The 20,854-nt window shown below is 40.3% G+C and overlaps 1 protein-coding gene across 7 annotated transcripts in view; it reads left to right on the forward strand.

Annotated features, from left to right (window-relative positions):
• Positions 1–20,854, forward strand: part of LOC106509183 (histone-arginine methyltransferase CARM1-like) — a 292,946-nt gene that overhangs the window by 266,010 nt on the left and 6,082 nt on the right. For all 7 annotated transcript variants that reach the window (XM_085018906.1, XM_021064249.2, XM_021064264.2 and 4 more), the window contains 4 exons: positions 4,420–4,501; positions 5,710–5,795; positions 8,314–8,403; positions 11,321–11,458. In XM_085018906.1, the coding sequence (XP_084875032.1) occupies positions 4,420–4,501; positions 5,710–5,795; positions 8,314–8,403; positions 11,321–11,458 (396 nt within the window). The remainder of the gene's footprint in view (positions 1–4,419; positions 4,502–5,709; positions 5,796–8,313; positions 8,404–11,320; positions 11,459–20,854) is intronic.

Here is a 20,854-nt window from a genome sequence, read left to right on the forward strand (position 1 = left end):
TAAATTTGTTTTTGTTAGAATAGAATGAAGAAGCCAAGATTTTTATTAAAGACAAACATTTGAGTTATACTCTCAGAGAGCGTGTGTCTATTAATAAGACAAAGAAGTGCATGTTTTAGGGAGATACCCCTCTGTTAACTTCTGCAAGAGAACCCGGGGCTGTATCAGCATCCTTCTAAGCCAGATCCAGGACACTGGTTGGGGGAGGAGAAGTCTGAAGGAGGAGGAAAAACAAAGGACCAAGGTGAACTAGGGGAGAGACAAGAACAAAAGAAACCCAAGAGGGAAGATTCTCCTGGATATGTCTCCAAGCTTGGCTTTGCATGGAGCCTGTGGAAAAACTGATGTGATGGTACATGGGTGGCCTGTTTCTCTGTATTCTGGGTGTGTTTAGGTGTGGCTTATTAGGATTGTTTTCCTTCTAAACTGTATTTGCAGGACTTTTCAGATGTTGCATATATTACAGTGGAGAAGGGGGGGGTACACTTGAAATTTGAAGTCAGGAGGAAAAAGACACATGTAGACTTACCTTCCACGCTCATAAAGAGGCCATAAACTAATTTGGAAAATAAAACCCACATATGATGAAAACAATGGAAGTTATCTCCAGCTCCCAAGTCAACAGATTCATTTCCTCATCCATCCCCTGACAATGTGTCTTAGGAGACCCAGAGAGATGCCAGCTCCCATCTGCTTTAATTATTTTATGATGCATTTCAGAAAGAGATTTGAGATTTCTAAGAATTGGAAATGTGGTCCAGCCAGAAAGTTTTTTAAACCCAGGCAGTGGGCTCTTTGCCCACAGCTCTCCGTCTGCCCCAGAAATGGTGCCCATTAGCACCATACTGATGGTGTGTGTGCTGGGTTTTAATTGGCACTGAACACACAAAGTGAATGGCACAGCCTGGGCCTCTGTCAGAGCTGAGGTTGTATGCGTAGCATAGAAAGCATTTCCCAGCTTCAGCTACTGCCTGGTGGAGGACTGTCTTTGCCTTTGAGTTTTTTTCTTTCACCTACTTGGCCAGGATTCTAAAATAGCTAACTTAGTAGTATATACAACCCTGGTCATGCATTAGAATCACTGTTGAGCATTTTGAAAACAAACAAGCACGAGGGCTACACCTTGAGCTCACATAAATCACTAGTGAGGGGATGCAGTCCAAACATCAGCACTTTTTTTGGGGGCGGGGGACACCCACTGCGTATGGAAGGTCCTGGGGCCAGGGCTTGAATCCAAGCCACAACTGCAACCTACGCCACAGCTATGGCAATGCCTGATCCTCAACCCACCACACCAGGCCAGAAATCAAAACTACATTGCCACAAAGACAATGCCAGTCCTTAACCTGCTGCACCACAGAGGGAACCCTCAGGCATCAGCACTTTTTAAAAGCTTCCCAGCAGATTCTCAAGGACAGACAAGGTTGAGTTCTCCTGGACTTTCTGGGAAATTCTCTGCTTCTGTCTGACCCTCCCCATCCCTCCCTCCCTCTCTCTCCCTACCTTCCCTCCAATAAAACTTTTGGGACAATAATGTATCTCCCCAAGAACACTTCTACTCTCTTTCTAAATACTGAGAAGATTGTAAACGTACAGTGTTCGGTTTCCAAACATTTTTTAGGATTATAGGAGCCTTGTTTTCAATATGTGTATTTACTTTTATTTTGCCTTGAATGGTTCAGTTTATATTTCTTAAGAGTAGGAACCTTCCCTTACATGATCTCAGTATAGTTATCAATTTCAGTAAATAAAACATTGGTACAATACTTTTCTCTCATTACTATCTATATTCCAATTTTATCAGTTGACCTAATATTACCATTCATGCATTTTTCCCCCTAGTACAAGGTACAGTCTAGGATCAGATATTACAACTGTTTGTTTCTCTTTAGCTTCTTTCTTTTTTTGCTGTATAATAATGTTTTAGTACATTTTTTGAAGTATAGTTGACGTACATATTGTATAAGTCACAGATGTACAATGTAGTGATCCACAATTTTTAAATGTTATACTCCACTTATAGTTATTATAAAATATTGGCTATATTCCCTGTATTGTATAGTATGTCCTGGTAGCTTGTTTTATACAGAATAGTTTGTACCTCTTAAGTCATTATCCCTGCATTGCCCTTCCCCCTTCAATATATGTATTTATAAAGTGATACACAGCAGTTTGACTTTATTTGTTAGAAGCCTGGCTCTGGCCCTTGGTGGAAGGAGAGGCTTAGGAAACAAGTGATGAAGCTAAAGAAACTTGGGTGAATGCTTTTCCATTTCTCTATTGTCCTTCTTGGCACCTTTTAGGACACCAAGTCCTCCATTCATGCATGAAATACATAGATAGACACATAGACATTTTTAGGACTAACAGCATTTGAGGCCCCGTACTAAGTGCTAAATATGGACTGATGGAAAAGAATAACTTCTGCTTTTAAGTGGGTAAAACTTGCATATTTAACTGTAATACCAGGTTTTACATTTTCAAATGGAAATATTTGAGCTGAGTCATAAAGATTGAGTAGGAATGAATGGAGCACGAGAGAGAAAGGAGCATTGCAGGTAGAAAGGGAAGCAAGCAAGGGCTCAGAGGTGAGAAATGGTACAGCCCTGCAGGATCTGTCAGAGGTTCTGGGGGCTGGGGCTTCACTTGCAGTTGGTGTCTGGCTGTTGTCTTAACACCATTAGGTTTTCCTGCCTCCACTGGGAGGGCATCTGAGGTGCTGCCTCCTGATTCAGAGCCTTTTTTTTTTTTTTTTTTTGGCTGAAAATCTAACTATACTCCACAGTTTTATTTACATTCTGTTTTTTTTGTTTTTTTTTTTCTCTCTCTCTCTTTGCCAAGGGTTGATGGGCGTGAGTTTGGGGGAAGAGAGAAATTGATGAACTGAATTCCCATCTGACTCAAGGGCCATATAGCATATGCATACACCCCTCACAGGGTGGCCTCTTTTCAATCTCAAGATAAAAGCCTTCAATCTTTAGTGATAAAGTCCCCAAGCCTTTCTGGAGGCGGGCCTGGGAATTTGACGTTTTTATGTATCTATCATTTTTATTTTTATTTGTTTATTTTTTATTTATTTTTTTCTTTTTTAGCCGCTCTGAGAGCCTATGGAGTTCCCAGGCCAGAGATCAGATCAGAGCCATAGTTGTGACCTACACCACAGCTGAGGCAACGTGGGATCCTTTAACCCACTGTACTACACCAGGGATCAAACCTGCATCCTGGCGCTGCAAAGACACTGCCGATCCTGTTTCACCATAGCAGGAACTCGGGCAACTTAAATTTTTAACAAGCTCTCCAAGTAATCCCATGGCATAGTCACATTGGGAACCACTGCTATAGTCCCCAGTGCTTATCTAAGACGGTGAAGTTCGAGAACAATAGCCAACACTTATATAAAAGTACTTATGTATAGTACATATATATATATATATATCATATATAGTTATATATAAGTACAACACTTATACATAGATCCCAAGCACTATTTAAAGTGCTTTGCTTGTATTAATTCATTGAATTTTTACTGTAACCCTACAAAGTGAGCTTATAACTGTTCCTATTATAAAGATAAAAAAAACCGAGGCACAGAGTTCAAGTGACTTGTCCAAGGCACACAGGCAGTCAGTGGCAGAGTTTGAATAAAGCCACTCTTAATCCACACACTACATCTCCTCTCTCAGTAGCCAAGACCATTAGCCAAGCTGGCAGGGAAACCCTGCTGTGCTCCAAGTACCAGCCATGAGCTGGTAAAAGCTTCTTATGTGGCTCACTGAAGGGAGAGACCTTTTGTAGCACTTGCCCGCTGCTGTGGTCCAGATGTCACTGACCGCAGAACTGGGAAGAAAGATGCACAGTGGACTGTACTGAGTCAGCTCCTGTTCACCCCTAGACACAGCCCTCACTCACTTGTGACTTCATCTGGTGTCAACCACCAAGGCAGATGCCCTCAGGGTTCAGGCCAGTGGCTATGGAAGAACGGAAAAGGGAAGTCGATATCATAAAATCACAAGAGCGTCAAGAGGCTTTGGGCTCGCATGCTGTACTCTGGATTGAGGTAATGAGAGGGCCAAGGAATTGTCTTTCAGGACCTGGAAGGCATGTCACGGAGCAAGCAGCCACCTTGTGCTGTGAGGTCAAGCATGGGAGCCCAAAGACCTTCCTGCCCCCAAATAGCCTTGTTGTACTCTCCCCACAAGCAATTTCTTCAGCTACTTCCTTTTCTCACCCCAATTCAAGGGCAGATTCTCTAGAGTTTCCTTGTCTGCCCTTTCAACCCCATTGCCCTTCACACATTCTCACACTTGCTCAGGGCTAACCCAGAGGACCTGGGAGGCAGCCTCGCAGCTCATCACAGGTCTGCAGGACTTGAGGACATAGGACAAGATGCAGAGTGATTCTCCATGCCACCTCTTTTAGGTACCAGCAGTGCTTCTACGGGGTCAACCTGTCCAGTCTCCGGGGTGCTGCGGTTGACGAATACTTCAGACAGCCAATAGTAGTAAGTGTGTTCTTTCTTCCCATGGGTTTATCTCTTGATTGATTCGTTTACTCATGCACCTGGGAAACAAAGTGCTGTTAGGCTCTATGCTAAGCCATCACAGAAGGAAAGAAAGAGCTCCTTGGAGCACTGTGTTTTCAAGTTTTCCAGCTCTGATCTCCTGATCAGCTAGGAAAATTCTCAGAGAATGATACTCTTGAAAGCAAGGAGATTTTCCTTTCAATCCGTAACTTCTAATTCTCCAACTGCCCTGACTTACCCCATGCACATACTCAGCCCTCATACTTGCCGAATAATTCACATCCTCCCACTGATTCTAGTAGCCCAGGGCATAATAGAAGGGGAAACTTTGGGTAATAAATAGAAAAGGAACTTGGCTGTCAAACAGATTTTGAGTTTCAAGTGTGGTCCCATCTAGCTGCATAACCTTGGACAACTTTAAGTTTTCATTGTCTGAAACTCTTTTGGTTTTAAGTGGAAGAAAAGCCAACTCAAACTGGCTTAAACCAAAACAAAATTATTGGCCCTCAAATACTGCAAAGGCTGGAGATAGAGCTGCCTTCAGGGACCCGAGGCAGGGGTTTAGACAATGTCACAAGGATCTGGTTTTTCTATTCTTATCTCCTTTTACTCTGTTGGTAGAACAGGCTCTCTCCTTATGGTAGCAAGATGGCAGCAGAGGCTCCAACTTCAGATTCTTACAACTCTGTCACAAGAGAGCCTGCCTTTTCCCAATAACTTGGCCAAAACCCCAGGATTAGTTTAGACATAACCCAATTTTCCTACCTTAGATTGTGTGCCCATCTGTGAACCAGTTACTGGTTTCAAGGGGAAAGTAAAGCTCTGATTGGCTAATCCAAGGTCACATGCCACATCTGGAGCTGAGAGTATATTAAGTTCCTGTGAAACTTCTTGGAGTGTTGAGAAAAGGTAAATTCTCAGTGGTCCAAAAAAACACCAAATGTCTGCTGCAAAAATTTTGGCGAGGATTAAATGATAGAACCTAGTGAAGCATAAAGCACTTGATGGTTGGCATATAGTAAGCACTAAGTAAATGTTAGCTTTTATTATTAATATTTTTCGTATTAAGCTTATGCCCTCTAAATCCTACTTATTACTGACTTAAGTATTCAGGAGGAAAGCTAGACTAAAATGCTTGGGTGTCATTTATCCTGATAGAAAGATATCTTTGTTTTTTTTTCTGCAAGGACACATTTGACATTAGGATTTTGATGGCTCAGACAGTCAAGTACACAGTAAACTTTATGGATGCAGAAGAGGCAGATCTCCACAGGTTTGTACAAATCAATACTGCTCTTGACTTTTAAATCTCCTATACCTCTCCCATTTTCAAAACTTCAGAGCAAAGTTTTGCCACTCACACAGGAGAGGGATTTCAGGTGTGAGTCATACACAGGAATGGTCCATCAATTACTAGTTTCATTTATTGCAAAATGAAGATAATGATGCCTTCTTCATAGGATGCTTTAGGAATTGAATGAGAAAAATTAGACATTAGAAACTTATACTTAATTTATCCAGATACTGTGTTGAGGCCTTTACATATAGTGACTCATTTAATCCTTATAGCAACACTATGCAGATGGTACTGTTTTTATCCGCATTTTACCAATGACAAATATGAGGCATAGTAGAACAGTAAGTTGCATATACAGAATTAGGTAAATTGCATGGAATTAATAAGAGTGTTAGAGCTAGGACTGAACCTTTCCAAAGACCAAAGTCTAGGCTTTTTAACCACTCACTCAGGCCAGTACCCATAATAACGACAGGAAGAGGAGCTACAACTTGCTGCATGCCTATTATATACTAGGCACTGTACTGAGAATTTTATAGGCTCTGGCTCATTTGTTCAAAGGGTACATTCAATAAATATGAGTTTTGCCTCTTTTCTGCACTTTAAAATACTGTGAAACAAAGACTAATTTCTCAGGTAGTGATATGAATTCCCTTTAGATGACCTTTCATTAGTATTTTGCCCTTTTGTCCCTGAGAATATCAATGTTAGTATTTTTTCCTGAGTAAGAGACTTAAGACCCAGCCAGGTTATAATTTACCTGGACCACTGCGGAAGCAAGAGTCAGGCTTTAGAGGGTATAGCTGGCTAACTTCTTCGTCTATCTTGAGATCATGATAGACAAAGGATGCTATATCAGTCAGGATAAGATAGAGCATGCTGCAGTAACAAAACCAAACTTCATTGGCTTATGATAACAGAAGGGCCTTTCTCCCTTACTCTGTTTATTCATTGTGCACCAGCTTTAGCTTCATGCAGAATCACTCATCCCAGCAATCAGGCTGATGCAGCAGCCTCTATTTGAAACAATGCTTATTATTGAGGAAAAAGGAAAAAAGTGACAAAACATGTACTATCAATAAAAGCTTCTGCCCAGAAATGACACAGCTCACTTCTTTCACATTTAATTGGTCAAAGCAAATCTTGTGACAGTATCTGAGCTCGAGAGGGTAGAAGAATGCAATCCTACTGTATGTTCAGAGCAGGAGAATTGGCATTTGGGAACAACTGCAATAACTACAACAGGTGCAGGCAAAATTGACTTCCTTTGGCTTTATTTGCTACTCTGGGCTACTTCCTGAGTTAGGGAATTTTTTGAAAATTATGTCCATGTTGGCTTTTCAGAGATGTCATTCATTCATTTGTATGTTGATTCAGCAAATGTTTTTTGCGATTCTGTTTCATGCCAGGTACTTCACTGGTGCATGTACAGGAACAAAAAGTAATTTTTTTAAGTCTCTCTTTGAGGAGCTTATAGTCTATTTAGGGGAATTCAAAAAGTGGGAGGAAATAATTGTAATGCAATACCAACAAATTCAATATGACAGTTGCAGTGGAACTCTCTAGAAATGCTAGGGTGGAAGAAGTTACACCTTTGGAGGCACCATAAATGCAAATAACATACAACTTCTTTTGAATATCTCTAGTGCAGTCACTAAAATGTGTGTCCTTGGAGTAATACAGCCCCATCATGGACCAATAATACCGCCTTTTTATTGTGAATTACTTTAAGTTTAAAAAGCAATCTATACATTTTTTTTCCACTTGACTTGCACAAGAAACTTGAGAGGGCAGTAGGAAAGAGAATTTGCCCCTTTTCAACAAGAGAGGAAACTGAAGCTCAGAGAATTTAAGTGGTTTTCCAAAGTTCCACAGCTAAAACATGTCCAGTTTCTTGATTTTGTTTTATCTTTTCCAACATTCCTTCTGTCCCCACTTACTCTGCCTTTGGCATCAACCATGGCCACTTCTGCATGACTCTTGCTGTAGCCCAGTGGGAAGTTAAATTACCTCCCAGAAAAATAAATGAACTCTGACCATGACCTTCTGAGCTTAATGTTCCCCCTTGTGGTCCACTCCATTTTTTAGAGGCTTGAATAGCCTCTCCTTTCTGAACAGCTATATAGGAGAGCTGCCACCACCCATGTTTTGGCTTCTGGAAGGATGGATGGCCGTCCCCTGTGTCCTGAGTCATCCTCCTCTTCAGCTGCTCCAGATGTGAAAATGCAGCTCCAGATGCTACACTCGCCCAGGGGAGTTCTGGGTCATTGCAGCCCACTGGGCTGGTCCTTTCATTAAGAAGCAACATTCTCAAATGTGCAGTGTCAGCCAAGCATTCATCCCCTGCTGAGAGAATCTTGCTACCAAAGCAGAAGTACCTAAGAGGAAAAGAAAATGTTCTGTGACCGTTCCCACTGATCTCACAAATGTTTCCAGTATGTCTATCAACAACAACAAAATAATTCCAAGTCTTTCTTCTTTTATTTCTTTGCAGAGTAGAAATTCCCTTTGTATTTCAGATGGCACAGTCTGGCCTCATCCATGGCCTGGCCTTCTGGTTTGACGTGGCCTTTGTTGGATCTCTGTATGTATATACCCCTTCTTTGCCTACTCTATCCCATGCCATTTTCTAATATCTGTCTTCATAACTTTAAAGTTTTTTTTTTTAAAAAAAACTGGTGTTCCTATTGTCACTCAGTGATAATGAATCCAACTAGTATCCATGAGAATTCTGGTTTGATCCCTGACCTCACTCAGTGGGTTAAGGACCTGGTGTTGCTGTGACATGTGGTGTAAGTCACAGGGTGGCTCGGATCCTGTGTTGCTGTGGCTGTGGCGTAGGCTGGCAGCTGTAGCTTCGATTCAACCACTAGGCTGGAAAATTCCCTATGCTGTGGGTGTGGCCCTAAAAATGACAAAAAAAGAAAAAAAAGAAACTAAGTTCAACAACAGTGATATTTGCTTCTTTAGGTTTCCAGAAAATAAACACTGATGTTAATGATCCTTTTAGATTTTAGAGTGACACGAGAATAAGACAGGTTTTGTAGTTATATCAACTCTAGTTAATACTGTAAAACCTCTTCAGCCAATTGGATTGGGATTTGAAGGAGTGAGAGTGGGTCTGTTCTTTATCAAGCCCCTTGTTCTTGTCCAAGTCCCTGGCTTTCCTTCCATCACACCTGGTGTAGAGCCTCCTGGGTCTGAGCAATACCTCAAACCATTCTTTCCCCCGTGTTGGTTCACAGCTTTCAGTTTCACAATCTAGAATCCTTTTTCTTTTTCTTTAATGTAATTTTTATTTTTCCCATTATAGCTGGTTTACAGTGTTCTGTCAATTTTCTACTGTACAGCATGGCGACCCAGTTACACACACATGTATACATTCTTTTTTCTCACATTATCATGCTCCATCATAAGTGACCAGACATAGTTAGTTCCCAGTACTACACAGCAGTATCTCATTGACTATCCATTTCAAAGGCAATAGTCTGCATCTATTAACCCCAAGCACCCCATCTATCCCACTCCCTCCCCATCCCCCTTGGCAACCACAAGTCTATTCTCCAAGTCCATGATTTTCTTTTCTGCGTAAAGGTTCCTTTGTGCCATATATTAGATTCCAGATGTAAGTGATATCATATGGTATTTGTCTTACTCTTTCTGACTTACTTCACTCAGTATGAGAGTCTCTAGTTCCATCCATGTTGCTGCAAATGGCATTATTTTGTTCTTTTTATGTCTGAGTAGTATTTCATTGTGTATATATACCACATCTTCTGAATCCTTTTTCAGTAAACCAATGGGACCTAATCAAACTTACAGACTTTTACGTAGCAAAGGAAACCATATAAAAAAAAGACAGCCTATGTAATGGGAGAAAATAGTTTCAAATGTTGCAACCAACAAAGGCTTAATCTCCAAAATATACAAGCAATTTATACAACTCAACAGCAAAAAATAAAAAAATAACAACCCAATAGAATCCTTTTTCAGTGATCAGGAAGGCAGATGCCACTAATGCTAATTATAACATTAGGTCCTACTACAGGAAAGGTGTGAAAGTTGTGAGGGCAAAGAGGAGAAAGACCACCTACAAGTTGACTGTCAGTGTTTGGTATTCCTTTCAGGGCTGTGCCACTCCTATGCCCCCAGAGTTTCTGATGTCCTCCTGACCTCCCTACTCCCTTCCCAGGCTTCTCCATGTGCCCCACCTTGCAGTGAAGGTTTGTGTGGGTCACATGACCAGGCAGAAGGAGAACTTTGACAATACACTCTTATAAAAGCATCTCCATTTCTTATAAAAACATCCAGGCTTTACAGGGCATCTAATGAGAAAGAAGGATCCATGGGTCTATGATAAAGCTCAGGGGGTTGGGGGGCTGTGGCTGGGGGTGGGAGCGGTGTCTGGGTAGGAGGATCCCTGGAAGCCTTGTCTGGGCTGATAGTCAGAAAGAAAATTATGTGCAAGTCATTCCTATTCCACAGCATGTATATTCAAGGAATCCATGCATCTATTTATCAAACTTGTCCCCACCAGCATCCCAAGTAAGTCAGTGTGTTTCTGCACGGACAAGGGAGATAAGCTTGAAGTGACCTACTTCAAGGGGGAAATTTCTTTGAAGTGAAATGCTTTATTTTAAAAAGGTCTAGAACATTTGCATTCTACTCCATATTATAGCTGGGTGTATATTTTGATATGAAATGGTTTGTATTACTTAGCAGTTATATAAAATGTCCCCCCAAAATCTTCAAGTCAAAATGTACCCTCTAGGAATTAACCCCCATTCAATGTGCCCCTTACTTCTTCTGAGCCAAGGACCGCTGCCTAACCCCAGGACAGGTGACCTTGGCATTCAAAGTAATGGCAAGGTATTCTTACTTCTTCATATGAGGTGAAGAACTTTAACTTACACACACACACACACACACACACACACACACACACACACACACACACACACACACACACAATGTCTGGGCTGGAAGTATAGTAGAAGTCATCTGCCCCAGTAGTTTATTTTGCTTCCAGAAACCCCATCAGAACCTCTGAACAGGTTAGCATGAGATAGTAAAAGCCCACACTCCAGACTTCTCACCCTGCCAGACTTTTCAAACAAATCAGTTCCCAACTTAACTCTGTTATTGTGGGGCTTCTAGTGAACTTTGATGTGGACACACAGGTTGATAGAGTGATCAAGTCCCTGAGTTTGAAGTGTTGTTGTCTAGACTTAGTAGGCTACTCCACACACTGCTCTTGGGACAGTACCCAGCACATAGTAGCTGCTCAGTAATGGGTATCTGTGTATGTATAACTGATTCACTTTGCTGTACACCTAAAATTGACACAACATTGTAAGTCAAGTATACTCCAATAAAAAAAATTTTTAATGTGTTCCCCAAGTCACTAGCAATGAAAATCACTTATCAGCCTACTCCCCAGTTCAATCCACTAATACGGGCCTGGAGCCTACTTGGCTTTTAACTCTTTCCTTGCCCCACAGGGTAACGGTTTGGCTGTCAACAGCCCCCACCGAGCCTCTGACTCACTGGTATCAGGTGCGGTGCCTTCTTCAGACTCCTCTCTTCGCTAAGGAAGGAGAGACCCTCTCAGGGAAGGTGCTGTTTGTGGCCAATAAGAGGTAAGCAAGAAAGTACTGGGTGCTGATGAGTGGGAGCAGGAGAAAGCCAGCAGGCCCCTGAGACTCCAATACAAGAAATGGGCAGTAGGCTCTACAAAGGCCTGACTGAGGTTGCACAGCTGCCCTCAGCTTCAAAGCCTGCTGGGCACACATCACCTTGCACTGAGCTTGGCAGGGAAGAGGGGCTTTGGATAAGTCAAGGGCAACATTCCCCACCTGACCAGAGAGGAAGGAATGACATCTATCTGCTCACATGTACACTTGCCAAAGACTTGAATTGTCAAGTTCTCCAAATCCCACATCAGTTCCCTGGACTGACTTACATCTGTCTAGCCACACATCTCCAAATTTAGTACAGAGACATCGATCTGCATTGCAGGGGATAAAGCACTGCCAGGGCGGCATAGGCTGTGTCAAGCAGGACTGGCTGCTTCCCTCTGGTAATGGACTTCACGAGGTCTTTGCAGCAAATTTTTGACTTACCTCATTTTTAGAATGCTTGATTTTCTTTCATCTTGTTGGAGCTTCTCCTGGGTGAACTAGCAGAGAAAGGTGTAGAGGAGTGGGTCAAGGACTCTCAGGATATTAAGTGTCCTCAGAGGTCATCTCTTTCAACTCTCTTTCCTCCCTACTGCCCCTACCCCTGCTTCCTTGGGCCTGTGCTTGAGCACTCTAGTGACAACAAGCTCACCACCTCACCAATCAACCCTCTGCTTTAAAGGTATTTCCTTCATTACAAAAGCCACACATGCTCACATATAAATTGAAAACTTAAGGGAGTTCCCATTGTGGCTCAAAGGGTTAAAGATACAAAGTAGTTTCTGTGAGGGTGCAGGTTCGATCCCTGGCCTTGCTCAGTGGGTTAAAGATCTGGTGTTGCCACCAGCTGCAGCATAGATCACAGATGCAGGTTGGATCCAGTGTTTACTGTTGCTGTGGTGTAGGCTGTCAGCTACAGCTCTCATTCTACCCCTAGCCTGGGAACTTCCACATGCCACACGTGCAACCATAAAAACAAGGAGAAAAAAAAGAAACCTACAAAAGTGCTCAGAGTCAGCCACACTCCCAACCCTCACCCCATTCCACAGATATGAGCCCTTGATGGGTATTCTTTTAGGTGCTTTTCAGTATATGTACCAACAAATAATGTTGTTATGGAGTGGTTGTTGTGGTTCTATAAGAAGGTTACAATAGCTGTCTGCAGTTTGAGTTTTTTACTTAGTGACAAATACCCAATCTGCACAGATAGGTCTGCTTTGTTCTTTTCATAGATGCATAACAGTCAAGCACATGGATATACCATAATTTCTTTTTTAAAAATCTTCCATTGACTAATATTTAGGTCGCCTCCAATTTTTTTGCCATTGCAAAAACAAAAATCTGTACTAAATATCCTTGAACATAGAGCTTACACAATGATATGAATATTTCTAAATTTCTACAGATGACTAGATATAGAAATGCTAGATCAGAGGGTATGTATATGCTATGATCTGATAGATCCTACTTTCTCAATGGCTGCTCCAATATCTACTCACACCAGCAATGAATAAGCAGGCTTATTTCTCCACATCTTTCCTGAAACTGGATGTTACCAGTCCCAATAGTTTTTGTTTGTTTGTTTGTTTGTTTTGCCAATCTAATAGACTCCAAAATAAGTGTTTAAAGTTGTATCTGGTTGTTTCAGTTTCTAATTCTTTAATTACTGATAAGGTTAAGTCACTTTTTATATGGTCATTGGCTATTGACTACTTTCTTTTACTTTAGACACCTCCAATAATTAAAAAAATATTATTGCTGTTGATTCTCTATCTTCCTGTTGATTCTCATTGTTTAGTTTCTGAATCCAGAAGAAATATGTCTTTTCCAACCTCCAAATGGCAGTTGTTCAAGTATTAGAAGAGTCTTATCAAATATCCTCCTGGTATCATGTCCTTGGGCTAACATCCTCAAATTCTCCATTCTGTAAGAGTGATTTTGAAATAGTTTAAAATTCTAAGTCTTCCCCTTTGGAAATATCCAGCTTCTCAATGTTCCCTTTAAAATAGTTCTCCAAAGTTAAATACAGGACAGCATACACATTCTGATATGAGCTGCGTACAAAGGGACAATGACCATGGCCGTTTTGAGTACCCTACTTACAATAATGTAATTAAAGTTGAAATTAAGTTGGGAGCCATTTTATTTGAGTATTTAGGTAATTAAAAGCAAAAAGTGTATTTTTACGTGATCTACTTTTAAGTCATTTCTCCCTTCTCCTAGTATGCAGCTGATTTTGTCAGCTTTGGTTCAAACTTTTGTATTTATTCTACTTGTGCATTCATATTGTTGTTTTTACATCCTTACTAGAACCAAAGGATTATTTATTTATTTATTTATTCATTCATTCATTCTTTCATTTTAATTTAGGGGAGTTCACTGGTGGTCTAGTCTTTAGGATTTGGTGATTTCACTGCCACAGCCTGGGTTCAATCCCTGGTCTGGGAACTGAGATTCCCACATCAAGCCGACACATGCCACAACCAAAAAAAAAAAAAAGAATTTTTGATTGAATTGTAATTGATGTATATCAATATATAATATATAAATTATATAAATTAATATATGATATATCAATTATACTTCAGTTATATATTTATATAAGTACATAATATATATATTCTTTCTCAGATTCTTTTCCCTTATAAGTTATTACAAAATATTGAGTACAGTTCCATGTGCTATACAGTTGGTTATCTATTTTATATATAGTAGTATGTATATGCTAACACCAACATCCTAACTTATTCCTCTTTCCCCATTTTCTCGTTGGTAACCATAGGATTTTTTCTATGTCTGTGGGTATCTTTCTGTTTTATAAATAAGTTCATTTGTATCTTTTTATTTTAGATTCTACATATAAGCCATAGTATATGATATTTGTCTTTGTCCAGACAGCTTAATTCACTTAGTATGATCATCTCCAGGTTCATCCATGTTGCTTCAGATGGCATCATTTTGTTCTTTTTTATGGCTAAGTAATATTCCATTGTATGTATGTACCACATCTTCTTTATACAATCCTCTGTTGGTGGACACTTAGGTTACTTCCATGTCTTGGCTATTGTATGTAGTGCAGTAGTGGACATTGTGGTGCATGTCTCTTTTGGCATTATAGTTTTCTCCAGGTATATGCTCAGGAGTGGGATTGTTGAATTATATGTTAACTCCTCTGTGTAGCATGTTGGTGATTCTTACCATTCTGTATCATTTGCAAATTAATGGGTAAATTTTTTTACTAAGCAAACAGGCCCGGGATATAAATCTTCCTTCAGAGTTTACATAGCCTAATCTATACCCTTTGGATCTGGTCATGGAAGAAGCTCAGAGTCCCTCTACCTGTGCACATATCTAGCCTCTGTTCCTCCATCCAGGCCAGAGGAAATATGAACCAGCCTTTATCAAATGTAATTCCAGACAAGGTTAACCTCTAGTTTCACCCTCATAGCCCAGTCCAATAACCCTACCAAAAAGGGAAATGAAACTAACCAGACATGGCTATTACTGATCTTTAGTATCTTTAATGAAACTGCTCTATCTCTAGTTGTCATAACTTTCCATCTCCCTAAAAGGTGGTTTAATTTATTGAAAGATAATACTGTTATACAAATATAAATATACAAAAAGGCTTACAATGGAATCTATCTCCCAATGCCAGACCCCATTCATTTCCTTCCTCCTCTATCATGCAGCTACTAACTGTTCCCTGCATATCCTCTTAGAGTTTCATTGTGGATATACAGTTAGAAAACACAATATTTGTAGGGAAATTTTCCCTCTGCTTTTATACCTAAATGGTAACATTTTATACCTGTTTTCTACATCTTAATGTTCTCACTTAACAATACATATCAAATGCATTTCCATATCAGTACATTAAGCTCTTTCTCTTTCCCTTTCTTAAGTTATTGTGTTTCTGCATCTTGGGCTTCTTTCATAAACATTATTGCCTCCTTCATAGAGGTAAGGGCTTTATTGCACTTTTAAAAATTTGTAACAAAATGTTTGTTCACATTTTTCACTTTGTGCTGTCATTTATATAATTGCAATTTTTCATCTGTTAGTAAATTTTGCTAATGTTTTCTAATAATTTCTTTGTATTGATGTTACGGTTGTTCATAGTCAAGTTAGTGGGACTTTTCTGGACAGCAGTTCACAAAAAAAAATTCCTGCGGTGCTGAGAGATGTAACAGTCTCTATGCTGTTCTCAGCTCACAGTCTCTCCTTCTGTGCTGCCAGAGTCATAGTGCTTCCTACAAATATGACTCCTCTTGTGATTCTTTAGCTACTTCTGTATGTTCCAGTTTCAAAAGCATTTCTGCCCAATAGTCTTGCTCACCTCAATTCCTGCACATCATGTTACAAGGAATGAACTTCTGCATTTTGGGAAATGCCCCTCATCTTTAGATAGTGTATGTGTGTGAACACTTTCTGAAATGTGCTTCCCCTAGGCTCTCTTGCACCTCTTTGCAGTTCTCTTCTTTTCCCCACGTGGCTTACAACAATCTCAAGTGCTTTTGCAGCCCTTACAATGAAATTGGAGATGGCAGATGTGTCTTTCTCCCAGTTTTACAGAAAATGTGGTCTGTGGTCTGCAGTAGCCTTCTTCTTGTTTTGAGATGGCTTCTAGGAGGAAAAGTAAGAGATAATGACTTATGCCATTTTCTTTCCAGAAGTTCCCACTTTCTTCCTGAATCCTCATACACTGCCTGTCTAATAACTAGTTCTTTAAAAAATGCTCAGGAAGAGTAGACAGTGTCTGCCAGGAGTTTTGGACTTTGCCTTTTCTGCTTTGTGCAAACTAACATTCATTTGCTTTCAAATACCTATATTTAAGGTATCTTAGGGTGTAATTAGGTGAGCAAATTTAAATCATTTTATTCTCCCATTCCTTTTTTTCTAACGCATCTTGGGTTTCATCTTTATCAGCCATGTTTCTCTGCCTTCCTTTCCTTTGTTCCCCTAGTAGGCAAGAAGGAAGCAAACCATCTCCCCACACCTGCTTTATGACTCCTAGAATTCCTGCAAGCATCCACACCTTTATTATGGCCTCATTACTGTTATTTGCCTAAACGTGAGCTCCCCAAAAAGAGGGCCTGAGTCTTATTCTGTTGTGTCCCTCCTTGCTTAATATATTCTAGAGATTCAGCAGTGATGTAGGAGTGACTACCTGAATGATGGAGTCATAAGCTGATGATCCCTTTCTGATTAAAACCTTAGTTTGGCACAATTGAAAGAAGATGCTGAGATATCTTGGAAATGGAGTGCTTTGCAGGATGAAGAAAGGGAGGAAATTCATCTTATTAGACCAATACCCCAGTGGAGTGAAAGAGAGTAGGTTTTGGAGTCTGGATATATCCTGGTTCTATCCAGTCTCTTCTACCAGTTGGTACCTGAGTGATTTGGTGCAAGTTAATGAATCTCTCCAGCACCCAGTTTCCTCATTCATCATCTCTAAATAGAATTTATAATTGTCTCACTAGGATTTTGCAGACATTACGTGAGAAAACATAGAAGAGTAATTAACACATAGTAGGTCCTCAGTAAATCTTATTTCCATTCCCTCTTTATTTGTTTTCTTTCTTACTCTTATTCTATCTCATCAGATTTTTTTTTAAATCTTAAAACTGTTTCCCTTGGTATTTTCTACAAACCTCAGCACTTCCTTAATGTTAGGGTTTTCACACCATTTTTTCAGTAAGGTGCTACCTCCTTTCTCTGTCTTAGATAGATTCTCCCCCTCCCTTCTCCTCAAATATTCTTTTAAACTCTGACCTCCTGGGAGGACTCCCTGTGCAACTACACTGATGTGACAATGACTGCCCTTTTCTTCCCCTCTGGGAACATTTGTGATTGTATTGTTAGCATTTTATTTCTGTCAGCCTCCCATCATCCTTGAGCTGTCATTTGTTTTGCTGATTTGGACAATAAAAGAGAATGCCTCTTTATTATGAACTTCATGAAATTTATATCCCTAAGTTCACCGAAATCATCTCCAAACTTTATGTGCACCTATGAGTAAAACGCTTTTAATCAGATGAATGTACTACAGTAATAATAAGAGAAATTATAAAACTAAGTGCTCCCAATAGATAGATACATAGAGAGGCAGACATTTATGGATGTATACTTATACTGTATATATACACACATTGCATAAACGTGTCTGTGTGTATGTATATACACATATAGAAATTCACATAGCGTGCATTCTATAAGGCACACAAAAATAGAAAAAGAATGAATTGAAAAATAAATATGGCTGATTGTTGGATCTAGCTCAGATGCTTATCCTGTGCCAATATGTTTTGGGACATAATTTAAAAATTTTGGATCCCTAGGAAGCTCTGCTTTACCCAGGTGTGCTGCCAGAGAGGTTGGCTTGCAGAGAGTTTGAGGAGTTTTGTGGTTTATCAAACTAGAAGACATGCTGACCAAGGAATTAAAGCCCTGGAGGCTTCAAGTGCTGCTCCTAACACTCATCATTAAACTGCTCTACCTCAGACTTGAGCTGAGATGAAATCTCTCACTATGTATAGTTTTCTAAGGTACCTCCATACTGTTCTCCATAGTGGTTGTACCAGCTTACATATATGTGTAACTGAGTCACCACGCTGTACAGTAGGGAAAAAAAAATAACATATTGGGGAAATAAAAAAAAAATAAATTTAGAGGCTAAAAAAAAAAAAGAAATCTCTCACTAGCTTTGTATTTGAGCAGCTGCATCAGAAGGAATTACAGTGGGGAGCGATTGTGCCCAATCGGGTACAATAAAATAATGGTATTGCTAGGGCAGCTTTAAGCTACAGTTCTTTGTTCTACAGTGTTACTCAGATTCTTCTGGCTCTGACCCACTTGTCTATCTCATGGTTGGTATTCTCAGTAACATTTTACCGCATTCTTTAAGACATAATCAGAGTCTTACTAAACCATCCCACTTGAGCCAAACCTGGGGAATTCAGGTGAACATAATAGATACCTTAACAATAAGTTGGTGATTAGAACCCAGCATTTATCTAGTGAGTTCATGAGTGTTTAATATATATTTGATACATGACTGTATTACTCTCCTAGAGCTGCTATAACAAATTACCACAAACCAAGTGGCTTAAAACAACAAAAATTTATTCTCTAACAATTCTGGAGGCTAGAAGTCTGAGATCAAGATGTCAGCAGGTCTGCATTTCCTTAGAAGGCGCCAATGAAGACGCCCCCTGGTGTCCTTCAGCTTGTCATGGTGCCTGGCAATCCTTGGTCTCCCTTGTGGCTGCATCCATCCAGTCTCTGCCTCTGTCTTCACTTGGCTTCTCTGTGTCCTCTCTTCTTATAAGGTCACCAGCCACTGGATTTGAGGCCCACCCTAGTCCAGTGTGACTTCATGCATCCAAATAAGAGCCCAAACACAGGTACGAGGGGTTAGCACATGAACATACAGGTTGATGGGACACAATTGAATCCTCTCTAACAACTCACTGAAGAAACTAAAATAGCAGTTCAATGTTTTCTTCCACATCCCAGTATACCATTCCACATCCTTTCAGGGGCATAGTGAAACCTCTTTGAAGAGCACTGGTCCAGAGTCCATGCCTACTGAGGTTCTCATTCCTCCCTTTATCTCTCCGTCAATCCTCAGAGACTTGGGCCATCTTGTTCCCAAGCCTCCTGCCACTTCTGTGTCTCCATCCCATTCTTCCTAAAGGATCAGCACTGAGCCTGTCCCACTATTGCACCTTCCGTTTTCTCTAAGATGAAATGATCAGAATTAGCACCTTCTACAGTAATACACGTCCTATGTATATTGTTCTCAGGTTTCCAATATCTTCTTGAATATTACGAAGAAATGTTAGTATACAAATCAGTGGCTTTGTATTCATTTCTTGAACTAAGATATACCCCTACTTACATCACCTGCTCTGGCTGTGTAAGATTCAAAATGACTAAGTCTGGCAAAGAACAAAGTTTTGTTTTTTTAAAAACACACATTGGCAAGTAACTGGTTCAGAAGAATCAATAGTTATTTAGAGTCCTGCAGACATGGTCTTGGAAGATTGTCCATTATTGGTTGCTTTATAAACCTTGCACATTAATTATTGAATTTGGAGTTGGCCTCTTTGAGCATCTTGGCATCAGCATGACACTTCTCCTGGAATAGAAAAGTGCATTCTTTTCCTGAAATTTTAGGTGAGAACACATCTTCCTTTGTTTAGGTGAATCTCTGTCAAATCAGTGAACCTAAGCATCCCCTTACTTCATCCCTAACCACCACCCCAGCCCACCACACCTCATCCCACATGCACAGAAGGGTTCTAGAAAAAATTTGAGTTTTTCCCTGACCAAACTGAGCCGTGATGCGACATGAAGCTCTTTTTTCCTTCTGTTAGGGAAGATAGGACTTTGATGAGGGGTAAAGAAGAGGAGTAGGTTGGAAAAAGTGAATATAAAGTGGCAATGTTATCATATCTAGCATCTGAAAAAGAGCCTTGCTGAAGACCCCACAGAAAGAACATGCTAATTGACCTTCCCAGGCATAGGGGGAACCATTCAGTTTTTAGTTGTGAATACATGTACATCCATAAACACACGCATTTGCACAGAGCTCAGTATACTCAATTTCTGCTTTAAGTGCTATTAATTGCTTCAAGTATTGTGACGAAGGTATCTTTCATTTGGCAAAATGTGTCAGTGTGTCCCTCCCTGACCTGTTTACCAGGCTGACACCCCTGCATTTCTATGATTCCAGCCAAGGCTGCTCCCTCCTAAGGAGCTCACTCTCAGTGTCTAGTTCTCCTCCAACCTGCCCTCAAGTAAACCATTGGATATGAGTATGATGGAAGAAACATTTTAAAAGCAAAAAAAAAAAAGTTCCAAGTTAGATGAGATGAATAAAAAAGGATCAAAATACATGATTTTTTTTCTTTTTAGGGCCACACCTATGGCATATGGATGTTTCCAGGCTAGGGATTGAATCAGAACTATAGCTGCCGGTCACAGCCACAGCCACAGCAATGCAGGATCTGAGTCACATCTTCAACCTGCACCACAGCTCACAGGAATGCCGGATCCTTAACCCACTGAGTGAGACCAGGGATCAAACCCACTTCTTCATGGTTATTAGTCAGGTTCGTTACCACTGGTCCACGATGGGAACTCCCAATTATATTTATTTATAGTTAATATTTATTGTATGGTTGTGTTCCTCGTCTTTTTTTTTTTTGTCCCCCCAAACATCTAAACCAGTAACCTTCTTGAGTTACTGGTTTCACAGAATCTGACATGATGTTTAAACCTGTGCAGGCCACTATTGGTAATGATAAGGGGGGATTTCTATCCCTTACTGATTTCTGGAATTTAAAAAAG

This window comes from Sus scrofa, chromosome 1 (genome assembly GCF_054392235.1).
Source record: "Sus scrofa isolate SSC_HxYL_T2T_F1_AM1 chromosome 1, Sscrofa_HxYL_maternal_Yorkshire_Landrace_v2.0, whole genome shotgun sequence".
In the NCBI taxonomy this organism is placed as follows: domain Eukaryota; kingdom Metazoa; phylum Chordata; class Mammalia; order Artiodactyla; family Suidae; genus Sus; species Sus scrofa.